This window comes from Salminus brasiliensis, chromosome 12 (assembly GCF_030463535.1).
Source record: "Salminus brasiliensis chromosome 12, fSalBra1.hap2, whole genome shotgun sequence".
Classification (NCBI taxonomy): domain Eukaryota; kingdom Metazoa; phylum Chordata; class Actinopteri; order Characiformes; family Bryconidae; genus Salminus; species Salminus brasiliensis.
The window spans coordinates 9,538,634-9,560,181 of record NC_132889.1 but is presented as its reverse complement, the minus strand read 5'-3'; the positions used below and the strand labels follow the sequence as shown (position 1 = coordinate 9,560,181).

At 41.7% G+C, this 21,548-nt stretch overlaps 2 protein-coding genes across 10 annotated transcripts in view; one reads left to right on the top strand and one right to left on the bottom strand.

The window, feature by feature from the left end:
- The window catches only part of LOC140573764 (caskin-2), a 64,268-nt gene extending 51,918 nt beyond the window's left edge, over positions 1–12,350 (top strand). For 2 of the 7 annotated variants that reach the window (XM_072693305.1, XM_072693311.1), the window contains 13 exons: positions 10–127; positions 2,128–2,316; positions 4,610–4,687; positions 5,575–5,708; positions 5,906–5,972; positions 6,089–6,183; positions 6,293–6,403; positions 6,524–6,625; positions 7,004–7,142; positions 7,595–9,193; positions 9,911–10,160; positions 10,629–10,816; positions 11,140–11,226. In XM_072693305.1, the coding sequence (XP_072549406.1) occupies positions 10–127; positions 2,128–2,316; positions 4,610–4,687; positions 5,575–5,708; positions 5,906–5,972; positions 6,089–6,183; positions 6,293–6,403; positions 6,524–6,625; positions 7,004–7,142; positions 7,595–9,193; positions 9,911–10,160; positions 10,629–10,788 (3,042 nt within the window). In that variant the 3' untranslated portion in view covers positions 10,789–10,816; positions 11,140–11,226. Of the gene's footprint in view, positions 1–9; positions 128–2,127; positions 2,317–4,609; positions 4,688–5,574; positions 5,709–5,905; positions 5,973–6,088; positions 6,184–6,292; positions 6,404–6,523; positions 6,626–7,003; positions 7,143–7,594; positions 9,194–9,910; positions 10,161–10,628; positions 10,817–11,139 lie in introns of all 7 variants that reach the window. The other 5 variants (XM_072693306.1, XM_072693308.1, XM_072693307.1 and 2 more) reach the window with 5 other exon arrangements.
- Positions 12,351–13,097: 747 nt separating this feature from the next.
- The window catches only part of nherf1b (NHERF family PDZ scaffold protein 1b), a 33,118-nt gene continuing 24,667 nt past the window's right edge, over positions 13,098–21,548 (bottom strand). For 2 of the 3 annotated variants that reach the window (XM_072693984.1, XM_072693986.1), the window contains exons 4-5: positions 17,962–18,005; positions 15,341–16,199 (exon numbers count right to left, since the gene is read on the bottom strand). In XM_072693984.1, coding sequence (XP_072550085.1) covers positions 15,756–16,199; positions 17,962–18,005 — 488 coding nt within the window. In that variant the 3' untranslated portion in view covers positions 15,341–15,755. Of the gene's footprint in view, positions 16,200–17,961; positions 18,006–21,548 lie in introns of all 3 variants that reach the window. The other variant, XM_072693985.1, reaches the window with a different exon arrangement.

Here is a 21,548-nt window from a genome sequence, read left to right as displayed (position 1 = left end):
GATTGGCAGGTGCTGGAACAACACATGGATGGACGCTGGAAAGGCCACATCCATGATAGCCAGAGAGGCACAGACCGTGTGGGCTACTTCCCTCCATCCATAGTAGAGGTCATTAGCAGACGATCTGGTATGTCCTACTGTGTCCCAATACCCCACACTAACACTTACACTAATTGTAAATGTTTCTTTTACTACCACTGCAAATGTCTTATGTCTTGCACGTGTGTACACTCAAATATGTATTAAAGGAACACCCCAGCAGTTTTTCCGCTTGGTCTCTATTGCCACATCTACGTTTTATAGTAAATTCCCACAGATAATTTCCATACTTATTCAGAACTTCCATTAGCTCAAGAAACAATATCTTTAAAAAGTTTTAAATGACAGAATACAAATATCTGTGCTAATCCATGTTAATGCAGTGCATTAAATTCAGCGTAATAAATTTATGTTAGTGTTTTTATGCAACAGAACAAGCTTCAGAACCTTCTGGATTACTGGTTTCTTCTTTTTCTGTAGTAGATTAGCTTCATTTAAGTTGTTTAAATTTGATTAAACCTTTTGTTTAAGTGTAAGTCTTAAGTGCACACTGCGAGACCATATTTGACATGCTAACTATCTGAGCAAAACTCTCACTGTCTACAGATTAACAGATTATGTATTTTGGAGTTAATATGTGAACGCTGACAATAAAAAATATAGCTTTTAAATTGAGGCTACCACTAATGACCGTTTTTCTGTAGATTAATCTATGTTTTTTTTTAGATATTAAGTTAATATTAATATATTATGTTAAAAACTGTAGGTTTAAACAATAATTTACAGCATAATAGTCAGTATATGAAAGTGAATGTGACCTAATGTACTTATGCCATTCCCCACACAAAGAAATTTGCTTAAAATAATGTCTGAATAGAGTAACTAGATGTGGTTTAAATCCAGTCAAGTCTAAAGTGAACACACACACTGGCATCGTCAATCAAAGTAAAGTAAAAGCCTAGATTCTAGCCTTAGTCTTTTCTCATCACATTGGAAATTCTAAGGTAACTAAAGTAGGCAGATGAATATATCGCTTTTATAACAAATGCAGTTAACGACTACAAAAACAACAAATTATAAAAGCTTTCTTACCAATGGTCAATAAAGGCTGGTGCATACCTACTGCACCAGCGAGGCCAAAATGATGTAACTGTGTGAAAAGCGCAAAGAAAATTTAAACAATGCGACCAGTCCGTGTAGTGATACAAATACAGTTCGATCATTTTTTGGCTGTCTGTCTGTCTGTCAGCCAACTCAGCAAAAAATGCTTATCTTTATTAATCAACATTAGCTAACTGCATGGTTTGACTGTGTGATCAAATCAAACCGAATGTATTTGTATAGCGCTTTTTACAACAGGCACAACAATCAGTAATCAGTAAGAGGACTTAAAGACATAAAAGACATAAAGACATAAAAACCTCCTCAAGTCAGGTGTGATCAGTGTATGTTTACACTGGGGTCTGTTTTTTTTAATAATCTGAAGAAACAACACATTATGTGATCTCTGAAGGAAAAGGGACCTCCTTGTAACTTTACCTTCACTCGGTTATCGGTGCAATCCCAAAATCTATATATTAACACAGAGGTCTTTAGCCTTGTTCCTGTTCCTAATTTCTGCTTCCAGCTTCGTGTTTGAACATTGAGCATCCGCACCCGCACTAGGTATGAATCAGCCTTAAACATTAATAGTCAGTCCATCGTCTAGAATAGTGCATACAAACTACCTTTTTGTTTCATGCTAATTTCAGGTTCTCTCATACTCTTGATTCTTTGGGTCTTTGGAAACTTATAAAGCCAGAAACTAAAAGTGTTTTAGAGATTTAAAAATCATTTAAAACAACGCGGCGGCTTAAAATATTGATGTTGATGCATTTCAGTGTACATTGACTTACTGTGGCATCTCTATTTTAAATCTGGGTCTTCAAGCTGAGGGAGCTGAGGTGTCTGTGATCTTACTCTGTCTATCCATCCTTTTGCCTTCAGTGTCGCCATACATTAACTAATACAAGTTTCACCTCTAACCGCTCATCAGCTTGCATTAACTCGCCGCTCCTGTGCTCGGTGTGTTTGTGTGTTGTCCTGTAGGGGGCACCCTGTCGCGGCACTGCTCTCTGCCCTGCCAGAGACAGCAGCAGCAGCTCTCCAGAGCGCCCCTCACCTCCAGTTTGAGCATGAGCACCTCCATCGCCCCCCAAACTGATGACTCCTACACCCTGTATGCCCCTAACCCCCAACTGGCACTGCCCCATGCCAACAGCCTAAGTGTCAATCCAGGTACATACTCACAGACTTGCATGATGTACACATTGAGGGACTTGTAAAATTTATATTTTATTACGTAACTAATTAGGTACCTTGAGGTACATACTTTCATGGCTTGAAAGTTGGTATCATGGTAGCTGATCACAGCCATCTCTACCCAATCAATCAATGATAAGAGACCATCATAGGGACCACTGCTGATATGTTATTTTAGTTATTTTCAGTGCTGGACCATTCTCAGCACTGTAGTAGAGTTTTAAATAAAAAGAAAAGGACTTTATGCTTTAAGATTTTAAGTTGACATGCAGTTGGCTGAAATGTCTCATGCTATCTTACTGCTGATCCTGAGAGCTTTTGTATATTTTTGTATAAAAAATTGTATGAGTCGTATTTTCCAAAGCTTACAGCAGCATTGAAGGCTCCTCAGTCACAGAACACTGCAGTTTCTTATTCCACCACTACATGGAAATACAGACCATGGACATGTCTGCAGAAATGGCTGTTGAATTTCACTGAGTGTTCTAAAAGAAAACATATTGTCAGTCTGGCAGTTTTTTACAGTATCTTAAATGCTAACTTAAACACAAATATTTTTAGAATTTGAAAAAGTGCCTCTTGGGGGATGCAAAGTACAGACTTTTAACACCACTAACCATTTGCACACTGCGAGTACATGACTCAGTGGTCTTTGTTAGTTCTGCTGTGTGCTGCGGTGTGCTGATACTCACTGCACTGGGCTAACACAACACAAAAAGACCAGCAAACTGTGCAGATCACATTTTACCACTACACACGCTCGTATCTAGTGCTCAGGGTTCACACTGAGAGACAAAGCACGGAACATTACAAAAGCCCTGCACAATGATACTTTATTAAGTTTGCCTAGAAAAATGCGGTCCACTTCTGGTTCTGAATACTGTCTTTATTTAGACACACTTGTCTTTTTGCTACACCTTTTACGTGTATAGTTAAAGGCTATCGCACAGCTTTTTCCATGCAGTTTAAGATCAAACATGTTACTTGTCAAACATGCAATTTACCCCAAACCCTGACTTCCTGCGATCGTGTAAAGTGTAGGTTGTCCTTGGAGTCCTCAGGAATAAATGTGATGCGTCTGTGAGATGAAATAACAACATAAACAGTGTGATGTTATGTCATTAGCAGAATGAACAAACTTTGAAAACAAGCACTTCTTCCTTCTATTCCTGCTGTTTCCAATAGTACAGTATCCTCTGCTGTGCTTATTGCTTATTTACTATCATGGTAAATCAGTAGTAATCAAGAAAGGCATTCTCAAGCTTAATCCTGAGGGGATAGTCTCAGATAGCTTTTAATCCTTCAGATAGACAAAAAGGTACACAGATGAGTATCCAATCAGTGCTGCTTTTGTGGTGGTAACAGTAAGTACAGTACCCTCCATAGTGTTTGGGACAAGACACACTTTTCCTTGATAAGTCCTTCTGCTCCACACTTTTTATATTTCAGTTTAAACCAATCAGACATGACTGAAGTACACTCCAGATTTAAATTTTAATGCATAATAAACTTTTGGAATACAGTTTACTGCTGCTGTTACTTTCCCGTATTTCTCTAAATCTCATTAGCCCACGAGAGGCAACATCGCCACACATCTGCTGCACCATCACTCTGGTGTGTGAGTGGAGAGCAGTTATACTTGTGTGAGGCGTGAAAGTCTCATGTGGACATGAGTGTAAAAAGGAAAAATCTCAGAATCTCAGAACAACAGACTTTTAAGGTCTAACGTAACTTACTTCACGTTGCAGCAAGATAACAATCCCAAACATACTGCTACGGCAACACACTTGTTTTTCAAAGTAAAAAGAAAACGTTATTGCCAGTAAAAAAGATTTAATTTCAGTTGAGCGTGCGCTCCCTATGCAAATGAGAGAATGTAAGGAAATACGGCCCTGAAACAAGTAATAGCTGAAGATGGCCGCATTAGAGTCTTGGCAATCACGAGAGATTTTTAATGATGAAGATATTTTAATGTTCTTATCATTGCTATGTGCCAAACATTATGGTGCCCTGACATGAGGGGGATTGTGTAAAGAAAAAAAATGTTGTAATCAACATGGTAAAACTGAAATGTATGCTCGTTAACACTTGTAAATTGAAGTCTAAATGAATGTGTACTTTAATCAGGTCTAATTTGGAAAAGTTAAACCGTAAAGCAGAATCATATCAAAGAAAAATGTGTCTTTGCCCCAAGTATTAAGGAGGGCACTGTATATCACTGCCTGTAGCGGCAGAGGCTGCAGGCCAATGCAGTGTTTGTGTCTGCTAGGTGGGCCACCCAGCAGCCTTTCGCACCCCACTCTCCCCAGCCTTGAGGACGTCTGGGTTCTGAGGAACTCCTGCAAGGGTAAGAATCACTGACCCTGACTCCCCTAGACCCCTGCTACCCTCTACTGGCTGCTGAATTGGCTGGACTGCACAACCAGCACCGGAGAGACATCAGTGCTGCTCATGTGTCTGGCTTACTTGTCCCAATAGCGAAAAACCCTACATTTGAATGTAAACTGAGCTTTGTAGAGTTACCTCTGTTTGTGCGCTTTTACCCCACTATGGCTTTTCCGTTGTCTTGCAGTCCTCACTGCAGCCTTTGCCCAACCCTGTATGATCCCACCCTGTCTTGTCTTGACTCTCCTTGTCCCCACCCTGGCAGAGTATCCTATCAGCTCCTTGCTCTCTGACCTCTCTGTCTGGCCTGGTGCCCTGGCAAGACATGCTGCCAGCCCTGTGATTGTGTGATGGCTCCCTATTGAAAATCTGAAAATATATATCTGAATAATTGGTTTGTTAGCTGTTCTTAGCTGAAAGTCAAGAGATGGGAGCAAAAACGTGAATGGAAAATGTGGATGCATGCTACTTAAAGCAAAATACAGTTTTGGTGTCCAAAGTTTGCTTCTATAAACAAATAACACCACATCAAATATAATTGAAGACAACTTTGTGTGGTTTGTGACACTGTCTGACATGCTGTAAAAAAGTATAGACAAAACTGGCATTTGTAGGAATACATTTTATATAGGTTTCTCACTTTTGTTGAAAAGCTTTTATAGATGTGTAGCATTATGCATGCTGCCCTACAGTACAATGTTACTGGGAAAACATTTTTTTGCCAAACTATTCCTTCAATAAATTAAACTCACTGGATTTTAATAATCTTCTTCCTCTTATTTCTTATTTTCTGTGTTTCTCCTTCTCTCTCTTTCTCTCTTGCCTCGTTCTGGTTTGCATACCTTGTAGCAGGTGACAGGAACAGTGTGGGCAGCACAGGCAGTGTCGGGAGCACGCGCAGTGCGGGTAGTGGACAGAGCACAGAAAGCAACACCGCCCCTAGCGGCCTCCACCAGCACGCCACCAGCCTTGATTCTAACAAAGTAAGTAGAATTAGTTATTTACTATTTACTGCTGTCACTTTTTTCTCTGCCTTTGAGAGTGTGAGTACCTACTTTTTAAAATAAATTATGTGAAATAGCCTCCAACTTCCAGCTGTTATATGGGTAATTCTTTGAAAGCTTAAAACTGATCATTAATTAGTGCTCTGATAAAGTTTAGTATGTGTTGTTTTTTAAAGCAGCCAGCACCACCTGGTGGCGATTCTGTGCAACCAGATCACCACAAACAACCTGACCAATCTACAGGTATATCACTGCTAAATCCTCTTTTTGCATACTTCGTATGATTTATTTTAATTAACTTTAGTGTTTTTCCAAAGACAACCAACAGAACATGCAAACGTTTACGTGTTGTTTCATAGGCATTCCTCGAAGGCCAGTGCTTGCTGTGTCGAGAGCACCAGAGCAAAGCTTTCTGCAGCAATTTGTGCGACCTCAGCAGCTGCTGGAGGGCAAAGTAAGAACTCTGACAACATGAATCATAACCCTTTTTTAGTAAGCATCCTTTATTTTTACAATTGCTTAATATTCTGTTTAAAGAAAAGGCTTGTGTCCACTTACTGCAGGATGCTGAAGCAATCTACCAGTGGCTGAGTGAGTTTCAGCTTGAGCAGTACACTGCTAACTTCCTTAATGCAGGGTATGATGTCCCCACCATCAGCCGAATGACCCCTGAGGTGGGACTTAACTCACTGTTTCATTACTAATGCTTAATAGCACTCAGAAACACTGTGCAGAGGTGTTTGATGGCAGCTGGTAGCATTATATTCTTTCTCCATTTATTCTCATTCTTTCAGGATTTGACTGCTATTGGTGTTACAAAACCAGGTCACAGGAAGAAGATTTCACTGGAGATTGCCAACTTAAGCATTCCAGAATGGCTACCAGAATATACACCAGTGAGTAATGTTGTATGCTGTATATGATATTATTTGGTGATTAAGGATGCATTTGCATTGTACAAACCCACACACAAGTCAAGTAAAAAATGGTTCACCCCAGTTTTTCTTTTTTCATATTTAAATATATGGACATTTTGTCTTCATTTTAACTATACTTAGAGATGGAGCTAAGGTAACTGCTGTAGAAATGTAATTTAAAAATTAAAAGAATAGCAATTTTCTTGTGAGGAAACAGTACACCCCCACATATATTACTGCTTAAAATTTGTGAGATCCCTTTAAAGACTTCTATGACAAGAAAGCTCTATGGATCTTGTTAAGGTTTTCATGGGGTGTCTTTATTTTATATGTAGTCTTATCTGGCTCTCCCTTTAGGCAGATCTAGGTGAATGGCTTAGTGCTATTGGTCTGCCTCAGTATCACAAGAAGCTTTTGGAGAATGGCTATGACTCCATCAACATTGTCAGAGACCTTACATGGGAGGACCTGCAGGAGATTGGGATAACTAAACTAGGTGAGTTCAAATGCAGTCTTATGTGCACCACTGTTTTTCTATGTAAAAATAAAGTAGGTTTCTAAGTAAAATAAGTTCACATCCATTAGTTCAGACTTTTGATGAGAGAACAATTCTGTGCACATTATACCATGATAACTGTTGTTTCTATTGCAGAAAAAAACATGACGTGTGTTAAAAAGTAATGGCATGTTTAGTGTTACTGTAAGCTGTTTTGTCCAGTGCAGCATAAATGTGCAGCATGTGTTTACTTTTAGGTTTGTATTTTGAAGATAATTTGTTCACTTACTTTCACCCTACAAAATTAACAAACTGTCATTTGAACAGGGGTGCCCAAAATGAATGGTGCATATCAGATTATTATTATTATGTTTTTTTTTTGCAAACATTTAAATGGCAAGATGTGTCACTAATTTGTTTAATTGTTGTGTGGGACTCTGTTTAACCTTCAGGCCATCAGAAAAAAATCATGCTGGCAGTGAAGAAGCTCTGTGACCTTCATAGGGCTCTACTACAGGCAGAGTCAGGCCAGGGCACCCTGCGCCGCAAGCCTCCTGCAGCCCTGGACCTTCTCCCCATTGAGCCGCTCACGGACGGTGGTGACCTACCCTCGCCGCACACCCCTAAGATGCTCACTTTCCAGGAGAGCGAGCTGAGTGCTGAGCTGCAGAATGCAATGGCTACGCACTATGGCAGCCCTCAGGAGGGTCTGGCCATCAAGCACGCTGTATCCATGTCAGCCAGCCAGGAGAGCATCGATGCTCGCTCCAGAGGTTCAGGGAGGTCTCAGGAGCCTCCTGTCACGCCCTCCACAGCCACAACCCATCACAGCCACTCACAAGAGAGCCTGGCCAGTGGTGACTACAGCCCTGCAAAAGAGCGGAACATTCCTGAAGGCCGGGATCAGCACCAACAGCGGAGGCTTGTAGGTGGGTCTCCAGGCTTTAAACATCCTGCAGTGCAAATCAAGCCCAAACCTCTTGGCTCTCCAGCTCAGAAGGCATTTAACTACCTGCATGCCAACCATGCTAGTGCCACTCTGGGTCGCCGTTCTCCTGGAGCACCCAAGAAACGCACTCAGAGCTTGACACGTTATGCCTTATCTGACGGCGAGCCCGATGAAGAGGATGAGGATGAGTTGGCCCAGCCTATGGCCGCTGCCCTACCCTCTTACGCCACTCTGAGCCGCAGGCCTGGTCGTGGCCAGCTGTTCCGCCTCCAGGCCGCTCCCGAGCAGCCGGTGGGACGAAGTCATTCGTTCGCCATCAGGGCCCGCCGCAAAGGTCCTCCTCCACCCCCACCCAAGCGCCTCAGCTCTGTTAGCAGCAGTAGCACCAGTGCTGAGGCAACAACGGACACCCCAACACCTCCTGCAGGCAGTGTGGAGACAAACTGCCCTGGAAGTGTGAAGAGCATTGCGGCTACTTTAGAGACAGCAATAAAGGGCCCCAGGGCTGAACTCTGCCAGGAGTCCAATTCTTCCTTTTTCAGCTCCGCAGAGGGGCCCAGGAGAAGAGCCCTTAGCCAGAGTGAACCCTGCCCGTCCGCCCAGGTGGAATGTGACAGAGGGGTGAAGTCTGACTCTGAGGAGGACGAGGCCACTAAGGATGTCTGTCTCGACGGCTCATCCTCTCCTCAAAATAGCTCCAGTGAATGCATTCCCTTCGCTGAAGAGGGCAACCTCACCATCAAGCAGCGGCCTAAAACAGGGGGTCCACCCAGGGCTGACAGTGTAGTGGAGCCTCCCGAGAAGCTAAAGACAGCCAAGGCACCTGAGCTCCCAGAGTTCAACCTGACCGAGTCGGACACTGTTAAAAGGCGACACAAACCAAAAGAGAAAGAACAGCCACCTGTTGAGTCTGACGATGAGCAGCAGTGCCAAGGTAGTGTCACACTGCGTATTAGCGAGTCAGAGATTGTTTCACCATGTACAGAGCCTCCATCAACACAGCCTATAAAGGCTCCTCCACCTCTCGCTCCGAAACCTGCCAGTCCCCCAAAACCTCCACACAATGCTACTAATGTCAGACAACCTGCTCCTGCAGTCACAGGTAAAAACCTTAACATGGTAGTTTGGAGAATTTTCTTTTCAGAGACATGTATAGATCCCTGAGTTTGCTAGTTTAATGCTGCACACTGAGTTACAGATTAGGACCATTAATTAGTATCATGCCCCAATTAACAATGTATGCCTGAATGACTGACATGTTTAGTAATATTAAATCATTTGGTTTCTGGCACTGAATGGCACTGTTATCTTTGTTTTCTAGCTTTGCAATGTACAATTCAGGTAACGTCTGTAATGAAGTGTCAGAACCCACATAAGCAAATCTGTTTGAGGTTGTACAACTGGTGAGACAAGTGTTTGAAGGTTTAGGCATTCAATTGGCACAGTTCTGTACTGGAGGCTGTAAGGCATGCAAATAATTGTTCAAAAACATTTTTCTATTTTCCTTGTATGCACACTCATGTCAGTTAAGTGCTCTTTAAAAATCCATCACCAAAAATATGCATAATGTGGCCGTCATGCAAAAACCTCATAAAAAACTTAATTAATGTCAATGCAAAAAGAGCTACACTCAGCATTCAGCATAAAGAACGAATGACAGATTAAAATTATGTCTGGGAAAACAGAGATGCAAGACTTTTGCAGGACAGCAACAAAAAGTTAACTTGCGTATCTGATATTACACACATTTGTAAGTTACATCAGGTTGCGAGTTGTGTTTATTCTGACTCTGTCTGTTCTTGTCTTTACAATATTTCAGTGAGCGGATCTGGCGTGACACTGAATGTGGTGCAGAGTGTCGCGTTTGCTGCGCCCACATCTCCATTGCCGTGTTCCCACATCCCTGGGTCTCCACTTCAGCCCGTGGCACCAGGACAGCCCTATATATGCATGAAGGTGGGATCAGGGACCGTGCTGGTGCAGCAAAAACTGGATCAGACCAGCACATCTCTGGAGGAGGCGTTAAAGGCTGTGGAGAGAAAACTTATCTTGGATGACATAACTGATGGGTAAAAAAGGAAGCATCGCATGCACACACACAAATGAGAATGAGAGGTGTAGTCAGACAGTCTAAGGACAGGGGGCTGAACATGGATTTTTAATAGATGCTTAGTAGTTCAGTATTTATCTGTGTCAGTGACCACTACCTCTACTACTTTGCACGTTGGTGCGTATATTATGGCTGACGTGGGTGGAACAAATCTGACTTTTTGCCTTGACAGTTTTCGGTGCAGTTTGGAAACAGAAATCTGACCTTTTTTTAAGTCAGATTTATGTCACTTTAATGAGATCAGTCAGATCACTTTTCATGTTTATTTTACCCAGTTGCACATGCACCCAAAGTAACATGGCGGTGCCAGTAATGGCTGCAAAAGAAACGCATGTAACTGTGTAAGAGCAAGTTATATATGAAGCAGCAGAATAAGGCTCGGACACTATGACCAGATCGCTGGTTTGAATCCTGGTTGTGCTGCTAGGTTTCGGCAGCCGGGGCCCCGAGAGAGCATAATTGGCCTTGCTCTCTCCAGGGTGAGTAGATGGCACTTTCTCCTCACATCACTCCAGTGCAGTGCTTCGTCAGAGGCATCAGAGCCAGGTAACCAGCCCTTTTCTCCGAGCGTGTTGGCTGCCCATTGACGAATAGGCTGCACACCTCTCGGAAGAGGTGTGTGTCGACTTTCACCCTTCTACTGTCTGGAGCATTGCATGTGATAAGGGGAGAACATGTATAGGTAGGGTAATTGGGGAGAAAATGGGTAAAATTAGGAATAAATAAATAGGACGTGGTGATGAAAGCGTGAGGAAGTGGGTTTTATTTATTTATAATTATTTATATTTTACTTTTTTTTTTTTTTACTTTTTACTGTAATTATATTATTTTTTTACTACAGCAGCGGATTCCAAACTTCTGAGCAGTAGTGTAAAAAAAAAATCTTCTGTCATGAAGAAATGCGAGTTTACTGATGACATCTCTGTTGTGTCTCACAGAGAGTGCCACACAGCGCAGTCTGCAGGGAACATTCTGGACGATATTGGGAACATGTTTGATGATCTTGCAGACCAGCTGGATGCTATGCTGGACTGAGCAGGACACTGCATCCCCAGGTCAACTATTTCTGCCTCACACCGGAGGCAGAAAAAGACAGGAAGGCAAAGTGGGCCACCCAAAACAAAAAGGTCAGCCGTAAAGGTCCATGTAGGCTGCTTGGTGGGATAACAGAGGTGAAAGTTAATATAAACATTTCATTTCCAATCAAAGTCCTCTGAACTCACGTTGGACAATTTCTGTCACATTTAGAAGGACAATTCATGCTCTAAACACAGAAGCACTTAACCCAGCTGTCCAGTTATTTGAGCATAGCCTTCTGCTGCTAAAAACAGAGCTTTCCGCCTCATCTGTCTTTCAGACTAGACCTTCACTTCCTACTCAAACTGCAGCTGCTCCATTTTTTCGGCTAACAGCATTTACATGTTTTAATGTTCCTTTCTGTTTTAAATCTGCTTGCTTTTGACTAGACTTTTAATATGTAAGCATAACTTATGGCCAACAAAACCTTTTTAGAAATTACTTCATATAGTAATTAGATCAGTGGACCCAGATGGAGAGGAGCACTTGGCAGAATCATTCCTCATGCAGTTACCAAGATGTGTTTTCTAACTTGTAAATGAGCTTTTAACATATCTGTATGTTCCTGACCATTTCAGTTTAATATTATATTTAACTACTTTTATGTCAAGCACAAATTTCGTTCCATTTTATGATGCAACTGTTATGATGGCAGTAAAATGTTTTAATACGAATTAAATTCTGTGTTAAAGAGAGACAGGTTTTCACTTGTAATTGTTTTAAAGGGAACACATCATCCACTAATACATTTTTAGCAACACTCAATACTGCCAGTGTGGATGTACAGAGGATGATGGAAAGATATCTGATATTCACTATTTTTTGATTTATGTCAATAAATCCTTTTTAGTAAAACAAATTGTATTTAAAATTTAAAAAATATGTATTTTGTACACCTAAAGGTATATTTGACCTATATTTGAGATCTACCAAAGTATGTTTGTTTTTCTTTAAATGTTCCAACGATTTGTCTTTCATGCAGCTAAACTAACGAGTATATATTCTTAACACTTGCAGATTTGTTATGACGTTTTTATTTTTTGCTGTTATTATTTGTTTCTTGCATTTCTAGATTCCATCCTATTAAAACAGTTGGATGATTACTGAAGCTGTCCTGATGTCATTGTTGTAAATGTCCTTGATTGTGGCAAGCGTACATTACATTAATCGGTACTATCAGAGCTGTTGTCTATGTTAAGAGGAGGCTGACATCTTCCTATTCTTTCCATTATACCAAAAAATTACTTACAAATGCTAGGGCATGCAAGAGCAAGTCTGTATTGAATAGGTGGTATATATAGCTGCCAAATAAATAATTAAAAAAATGAACTATTTTTCCCCCACAGGAGTTATCTTTACTCTTTTTACTTTTCATTTTGGAAAGTAATAAAATATATATTAATATAAAAACGTCACCAGATCACAATTTACCCTACCCCCAACATAAAAATTCTAATGCTGTTACTTTAAGAAACAGTTTGTACATTATGTTCCACTGACTTGTCTTTCGGAGGATGGTGTCTCATTACAACTCGGCATACTGTGGAACTTGCACAAGACCTCATGCAAGAACTTAGTAACACTGTGTAACCGGTCATATTTATGTAAAACCCTGTAATATATATATATATATATATATATATATAATGAGTCAGTCCACATGCTTCTTGCTCTTTAATGATAGGGCTCAAAGCACAATTCGTATTTATTGCAGTGTTGTAACTTACACTGTCCACCTGTAGTGGGAACCCATGAGGAACAAATATTAATTTTCACTGCTTTAAACAGCCACTGAAATTGGAGGACTCAGACTCAGTACTTACATTCTATAACTTTATTATAGTACAGAAATAACATTCCACATACATGTGTATCCAAAGAGGTATTACACCAAATGTGCAGCAGTGCTTTGAAGTGAGTATTATGCACTGCAATAATTAATCAATACTGAACTACTATTGAACATATATCAGCTTTAAGACATCATGGTAATTAGAGCAGATTAATCAGAATAACTTTACATTGTGTAAGACAAAACAAATAATCAGAGACAACAAATATTGGTGAAATGTTATGATACTGCCATTGCACAACACCAGTAACACCTCAATGGCCTGCTATAGAAGTCAGAGTGGTTGGCAATCATTTATCTGTTATATGGTTCCCTTACATACCTACACTATAACGCCAACTATAACAAACATTCCTGAACTGGTTCTGAGTTCTCAGCTACAGATATGGACAAAGTTTAGAATAACAGTTGTAGTATTCATGTTTCTACTTAAATAAAATGGAGAAGGTATCAAGCTCTCTGACCAGCAGGGCCATTGTGGATGTTTTGGACAACACAAAACACACACAGGAATAACCATGCCTAACCATGCTTAGAATTAAAAAAATAAAACTGCATTCATACAGGATTTGGTGTATAATAGATTGTTTGAAAATACTTCTACATTTCTATTGTTGCAACTATCTCATTACTGATCATTCAACTTGTGTTAGTACATATTGAAATATAATCTGTGTATATTTCATTTATACAAGTATGTATACACCGAAATAACATAACACCACCTGCCTAATATTAAATACGCTGCCACAACAAATCTGACCATTCGAGCCATGGACTCCACAAGACCTCTGAAGGCATCCTGTCCTATCTGTAAATGTGGGGCCTACATGAATAGCATCAGTGACCTGTCACTTTTTCACACGTCCTTTCTTACCACTTTTGGTAGGTACTAGCCACTGCATACCAGAAAAGCCCCATAAGTTCCATATTTAGCCATCACAATTTGGTCCTTGTGACTCAGTTCTTCTGTTCCTTTGCCATTTTCCTTTAACACATCAGCTTCAGATACTGGCTGTTCAGTTTCTGCCTGCCAGTGGTGTTAATGTTGCGACTGATCTGTGTGTGTGTGTGTGTGTGTACATACTGTCAGGTCCAGAAGTAGGGCAACAATATAATTTTGGCTTGATACAATCAAGATTTGATTAAAGCTTTATTTTAAGGAGTTTAACAAAAATATTAAATTATTGTTTAATACAATTGACCGATCAGCAGTTTCATGTCCAGCTGTTGCCTGATCCTGCAAATTGCACAGATAACAGGTCTAAGTCTAACAGAGTTAATTCCAAGTGTTACATTTGCATTTGGTAGCTGTTAATGGGAAGTCTCAATATGTGGTCTAAAGAAGGTATAGATGCAAGTGTAGGAAGCCAAATTTAACAAACATATCTCATGGATAGCAGAAACTTTGGGAATGGTCCAAATTAACAATTTTGTACATTCTTATTAAGAAGGAATGTACTGTGAGCTCTGCAACAAACAAAAGATCAAGATTCCTCGGACAATTGAAAGCATGATTAGCTTCAGTATAGAGAAGGAAAGGGTTGATATAGCCATACCAAATCATCAGTGTTTTCACTGGTGCCAATGTTATGGCATGGACTTGTATGGGTGCGAAAGAACCTGGGTCCTGGATGATATGGCTGCTAATAGGAGTAGCAGCATTAATTCTATTGTGTCTTGAGCTATATATTATGCTCATATTCAGTTGAATGCCGCAAAACAGAGAATCCCCACTTCACAGTATATAATATACACTATATACCCATCATTGCTGTCATTTTTGCCTTTTGACTTTTTTTTCTATTAAAAAACTAACTTTACATTATGTCAACATTTTAGGATAACTGACTTCCACTGAAAGATACATTTTCTTTCCCTCTCCTGTAAAGTTGCCATTTTCTGTGACAGTAATCCCTACTATCAATAACTATCAATACTATCATAAACTATCAAAAAGCTTCAACATTCTCTTGTTAAAATCAAGTTGAAATGTCATGCCATATAAAAACAGGAAGACAGAAAAACCTAATTTCTTTTGCTTTACGTGGTGAACACATTATTCAGGTAAACCCACACAAAGAATTTACATTTTACTGAAAAGTTCATGTTTCTTGTTCCAGTCCATGGGAGGAGCCCTCTTATTGGAGCGTTTCTGGTGTGCACGCTCTTTCACCTGCTGCAAGGAAAGGTTCAGGCCAGGAATGGCATCCATGATGGATGGTTCTACAGTCTGAAAGAGGAATTAAAAAATGCATTTCAATAATCCAACTATAACCACTTACAGAATGCCGCTACACACAAATGCACTAAATTGTAGATTGAAAGGAGAGAGCACATTTTGGTTAAATAATTCAGTTTGAGTATTTCCACAAAAAAAGCCTGGTAAATTGATACAAGCCTCCTCAATAGGGATGTAATAATACACTGATCCTCAAATTTAATTCAGTTCAGATGTACGACTATATACTGCATAATATACTAATAAGACTCAAGCTGGAGAGTGTAAAGACTGCAGCATGTCACATGTTCAAAATGCACTAGTTGTCATAACAAACAAAACACATTTCCATGGTGTAATTTTGGAATTGCGACATTAATATGTTGTGATGCATTGTTACATTCCTAATTGTACATTTCTGCTTTATAAGACTTATTCCACATAAGTTGACAGTAAAAAAATCGAACTAACTGTTGAGGATATTTTTTAAGCAAATATCCACCAAAAATCTGCTGGTGCATTCCTTGTGAATTTCTATAGTTTGGAGGCTGTAAATATAAGGTTTCCTGTCTCAAGAGGTTGAGTCCTATGATGATGGAAAATGGTTCACCTCTCAAATAATATCTGTTCAGAAGAGGTGGTGGTCCATTCACACTGAGGAACAGGGCTGAAGGTGGCCCTCTAGTACTGGAACTGCCCAACATTGCTTTAATTAGACATACCTCAAGTGGTGAAGTGCCAGTGGGTGGAATTGTAAGTGATGTGTTGGAAGAAGCACTTGATTGTGATGGGCTGATTGACACCTTGGACTCCTTCAGCCCAACCTCTTTGTCTATTTTTCCATTCATCTGGTAATCCAGAAATCAACAGCATATTTTAAAAATGTTAAAGGTCAAACCATCAAATTCTAGCATTCCCCCAGATAAAGCATTTCATGAGGTGATTATGCTTCTTCCTTGTATATAAGTGTATTGTAAATACTTTGCTACATTTTGGTGATGTTAACCCTGCAAAATATGTTCTTACAGCTTGACTGCCTCCTGGGGGGCAGGACACATTATACACTTACAAATGAAGTGTTTCTAGCAGTTAACAGCCGAATGTAGGCCCAGGCTGTCACATCACTCCAAATACTGCTGCTGTCTTAACTTCACAGGAAAATTACAAAACTTTTACATACATGTATGTAAGAATTTATCAGTCATTAATTGGGGATCACAGGTTCAGGGCTGGAACCCATAGAGCACAAGTGGCCTCACTCTCACTGGGTGGGCTCTTGATTCTTGCCATCACACTTGTCAGCACTGCCATCTGTTAGCTGAGGTAATAGAACTGGCAGTCAGCTGTCCAATGACATTCTGGTAATGACAGTTCAACAAAACAAGTCTACAACTAATAGACTTGGGTAGACCACTAATTAATAACTGGTGTGTGTGTGTGAATGGGTGTGTATGCCCAGGTATAAACTGGCCCTCTGTCCTGGAAAAATTTCCTAACGCCCAAAGCAGTCCTCCAAGTGGACATTTGTTTGCGGTTGAGAGTACGATGTGCACAATTGGCTGTTGCATCTGGTTGAGTGCTGAGTGTAAAGGATTGTGTTGGGTGTGACTGTAAAGTGTCATTGGGTATTAGAAAGGCACTATGTAAGTTTAACTGTCATGGCTATGAACAAATAAATGAGTGTTTTGTGTGGCCAAAACCCAAAAGGTATACAATACATTACTGCCAGTTAAGCAGTCTCTGTACTGGCATAAAAACTTAAAATCATTTAAACCAGTGACTGAGTTTGTTGATTGCAAAGTGAGTTAGTTACTGCGAAGTGCTGCATTTTTTGCTGCATTACCGGTGGGTTTCTTGCCAGAGACAATAATTAAATGGAGCATCACTGTCAGCTGATTTGATTAGATTTTTAGTTCTTTTAAAGGACAGGTCAAACTGTTACTGGTAGAGATTTTCTTTTGAAGGTACAGAGCAGTTTTCTAAGTGTGTGTGTGTGTAAATTTTTATGATCTGTCATGCCTGTGATGAGATTATGCTTAAATACTTCAGAGGGATTAAAAGCTCCTACAAACAGCAGCAACTCTAACCCTGTAAAAACCCAGCTCTGACCATCTGCTATGGTGCCATCCAGTGCATTTAGAATACTGTCAATAACTAACAATGCTTATAGACATCAATACTAGAGCAAGATAGTAAGCAAATGTTTAATCTATTAATTATTAATTAGGCATACAGGCTTTGTTTGCAACTCAAGTAAAAAAAAAACTACTAGTGTGCACACACATTTACAGAAAAATGTATTGTGGTATTATTGTAGCCATTTTTATTTATTTAGTAATTCTTATCTGTCATTTAAATGACTAATGTTTTAAAATAATTAGTGGTGTAGATAATGACTGCGCAAGAATTTTTAGGAAACAAAAAAAGACATGAAATAGCTTTTAGTATTAGTACATTTGTACAGCCCTACAAAAGACCCTTGCTATGTAGGTCTCTGCAATTTACCTGAATTATTACACACTCTTGTTCTTATACTTGGCCAACCCTAAGGAGCAATGCTAGCTTTTAACTAACCAGTGACTTTTCCCAGTCTCTTAGAAAACAACTTACCTCCTCTTCCATGTCCCTGTTAACAACTGGCTCTGGCAAGGGTCCTGAAAAAGAAAGCAGAGGAAACATCAGTTAGCACTTCCGAAGTGACCCTGTCTCACTCCAGAATCGTCCCCAAGGTCAGCTTTTTGTATTAACACTAGTGAGGTTCCCCAACAGAAGCAGAAGAGAATATCATAGCAGTATCCATCAAACATGCTGTCAAACATGCACTACTAAACCACATTATTAACAGAGCAACTTATTTCACATCTCAGGTTACATGCAATATACAACTCATCAATCACAGTATACATGCTTCATCAATAATTAAAACAAAGGTCCTCTACTCAGTGAGCCTGTGGATAGTAGATTTTACTCTTGATGGAGTAAAATCTACTGTCCTCTTAGTTTAACAGTGCTCCGGAAGCACCACGTTCTGATTATAAAACCCTCTTTTACGTTTCAGCCTTATAACAGATGGTTAAGAGCATAACTGGCCTGGCTCTCTCTGGGTGGGTAGGGTGACCTTTTCGTCTCTCATCAATCCCCAGATAGCAAAGCAGTAATTTCACAGTTCTGGCCTAGACTTGCAGACACAGATGACTTAAAATCTGGGTACAGGAACAAGATATTTTTTACCAATAATACACTTGCTATTGCCTTGACTCGGAGTGGGAGATATTAGATATTTTCTAATTGTTAGCTGATAACATCATGTTGATGAAGCCCAAAAGACGGAACTCAGAACTGCAGTGCAAGATTCAATTCAATGATGTTGCATTAACAAAAGTTAAACAAAATGCAAGGGCTCCTTCAAGTACACCATGATGATGTACCATTGCCACAATGCCCACCCTTAGTTACCACTCTCTTTAAAGCATGCTAAACAACTCTACACGTTAGCCCTCAGCAGGACAAGACTAACAATGAAAAAAATTAAATTAGGGCCTCACCGTCCAGGTTTCACTCATTCTCTCCCTCACTTAGCACAGTGTGGTGATGTGAGCAGTGTCTAATGTCTGATTAATCCACTTCATTGCAGGGTTCGATATTTCATACACAGCTGAAATGATGACATGTCATGCAGAAACAATCACAATCTATGTGCTAAGTGAAATCCTTGTCCCCCACACACACAGGCTGCATGTAGCCTCCCTCGTTCCGACCACTGTGTGCACACTTAGGAGCCTCTTTAAAAGCAATACAGCTACAGACTGAGGAGCCATTCCAAAACAGCATGTTCACATCCCAACAAAAGTGCCGTCCAAAGCCAAAAAGAAATACAGACATTTTGTGTAAATATACAAGTCAAAATGTCCTGCACTACAGGAGGATCTGAGCTGTCTGCAAATGTGTTTTGTAGATATTGTTTCCACACTTGGCAGACTTTACTGATATTCTGAACAGCCCCTACATTGGTCATTCTACCAATGTGGTAGAAAATGGGGTATGAAAGTGTAATGTGGTGCTCACAGCGGGGTTTGAACCCACGCCGCCGTGTTGGCGGGCCGGTACTGAGTGAGCTACCACGATCACGTGACCAACGGGCCCAAGTGCAGAGTCTTTAATCTTAGAGCAGGCAAAATGGAAATGAGAAATAAACCACTCGGGATTCGAACCCAGGCCGCCGGGAGACAGACTCGGGAGAAACACATGAAGGGGAGTGACACACACTCAGCCTTCAACTCGAGAACTACACAGACACACATGACCAGAGTCAAAAGATCCAGCAGTGGGGCAACTGGATCTGTGTGCCTATATAGCCTACTGCCCAGGTGTAGGGAATTAGGCTCAATTACTGGCTGGGGTGACTGGTGGCAGGGGGAGGCCTTGCCCTAGAGCCACCCCTTACAGAACTTGCGGGGAGCACCACGCAAGGGCAGATCCTTAGCCGAAAGCCAAACCCTTGCCCAGGACGATAGGTCGGAGCTGGCCTTCGCTTCTGAGCAGCTACTGCAGACAGGAGGGACCTGCGGGCTTTCTGCCAGGTTCTCTGACAACGCCTGACCATCTGTTCCGCCGACCGGACCCCGGCTCCTGCCTCCTGTCCTGGGAACATGGGCGGAGCGTACCCATACTGGCACTCAAAGGGTGACATTCCCAGGGACGAATGCCAGAGGGTGTTATGTGCGTACTCCGCCCAAATCAGTTGGTCAGACCAGGTAGAAGGTGAGGAGACCAGACAGCAAAGGGTACGCTCCAGGTCTTGATTGACCCTCTCTGTCTGGCCGTTAGACTGGGGGTGGAAGCCAGATGTGAGGCTGGCCTCCGCCCCCAACAGTCGGCAAAATGCACCCCAGAACCGGCTGGTGAATTGGGGTCCACGGTCTGACACAATGTCAGAGGGGAGTCCGTGAACCCGAACCACCTGGTTGAGTACTAGATCCGCTGTCTCCTTAGCTGATGGCAGCTTTGGAAGAGCCACAAAGCAGCCAGCCTTGGAGAACCTGTCCACAATGACTAGAATCACAGTGCTGCCACGTGATCGGGGCAATCCTGTGATAAAGTCCATGCGCAGGGTGTTGTGGGACACAACAAATTCCAAAAAGGAGATTGACTGCACATGGAACTGTGATTTCTCCAGTTTGATGAACAGGTGGTTCTCCAGGAGCTATAGATAAGGTTGAGTACTAGATCCGCTGTCTCCTTAGCTGACGGCAGCTTTGGAAGAGCCACAAAGCAGCCAGCCTTGGAGAACCTGTCCACAATGACTAGAATCACAATGACTAGGAGCAGCAGACCAGTGGGCCTGGTTCTGAGATCTTTGCATTGGGAGCACACCAAACAAGAAGCTACATGAGCACGCACGTCGCCTTCCATGCCGGGCCACCAGAATCGCCGTCGCAGAAGCTCGAGCGTGTGTGTAGTCCCTGGGTGTGCTGCCTGGATGGGATGCATGGCCCCACTGAAGCACCTGTTCCCTTACAGGCCCGGGTACGTAAAGTCGATCCGGGGGGCCACCATCTGGATCAGGTTCAGTGAGGTGGGCCCGTTTGATCGCGTCCTCTAGTCCCCATCGGATGGGCGCCACATCCCGGGCTTTGGGGACTATAGTTGTGGGTGTGCTTGATAGAGGAGGGGGCTCCCACTGGCGAGAGAGAGCATCGGGCTTGGTGTTCTTCGAGCCCGGTCGGAACGATAACACGAAATCGAACCGAGTGAAGAACAATCCCCATCTGGCCTGGCGCGGATTAAGACGTTTGGCCTGTTGGATGTAGGCCAAATTCTTGTGATCCGTCCAGACCAGAAAGGGATGTTTTGCTCCCTCAAGCCAGTGTCTCCACTCCTCTAATGCAAGCTTAACCGCCAATAATTCGCGGTCACCCACATCATAATTCCGTTCAGCCGGTGGGAGAAGTAGGTGCAGGGGTGCAGCTTTTGGCCAGGACTAGACTGCTGGGAGAGGACTGCACCCACGCCTACCTCCACAATGAACAGAAGGTCCGTGTCGGGCAACTGGAGAACCGGGGCTGTGGTCAACAGGCGCCTTAGAGTGTTGAACGCTTCCTGGGCCTTCGTGGACCAAACGAACCCCCCTGACGTCTTCCTCGTCAAAGCGGTCAAAGGGGCTGCCACGGAGCCAAAATTCCTCACGAACCTTCGGA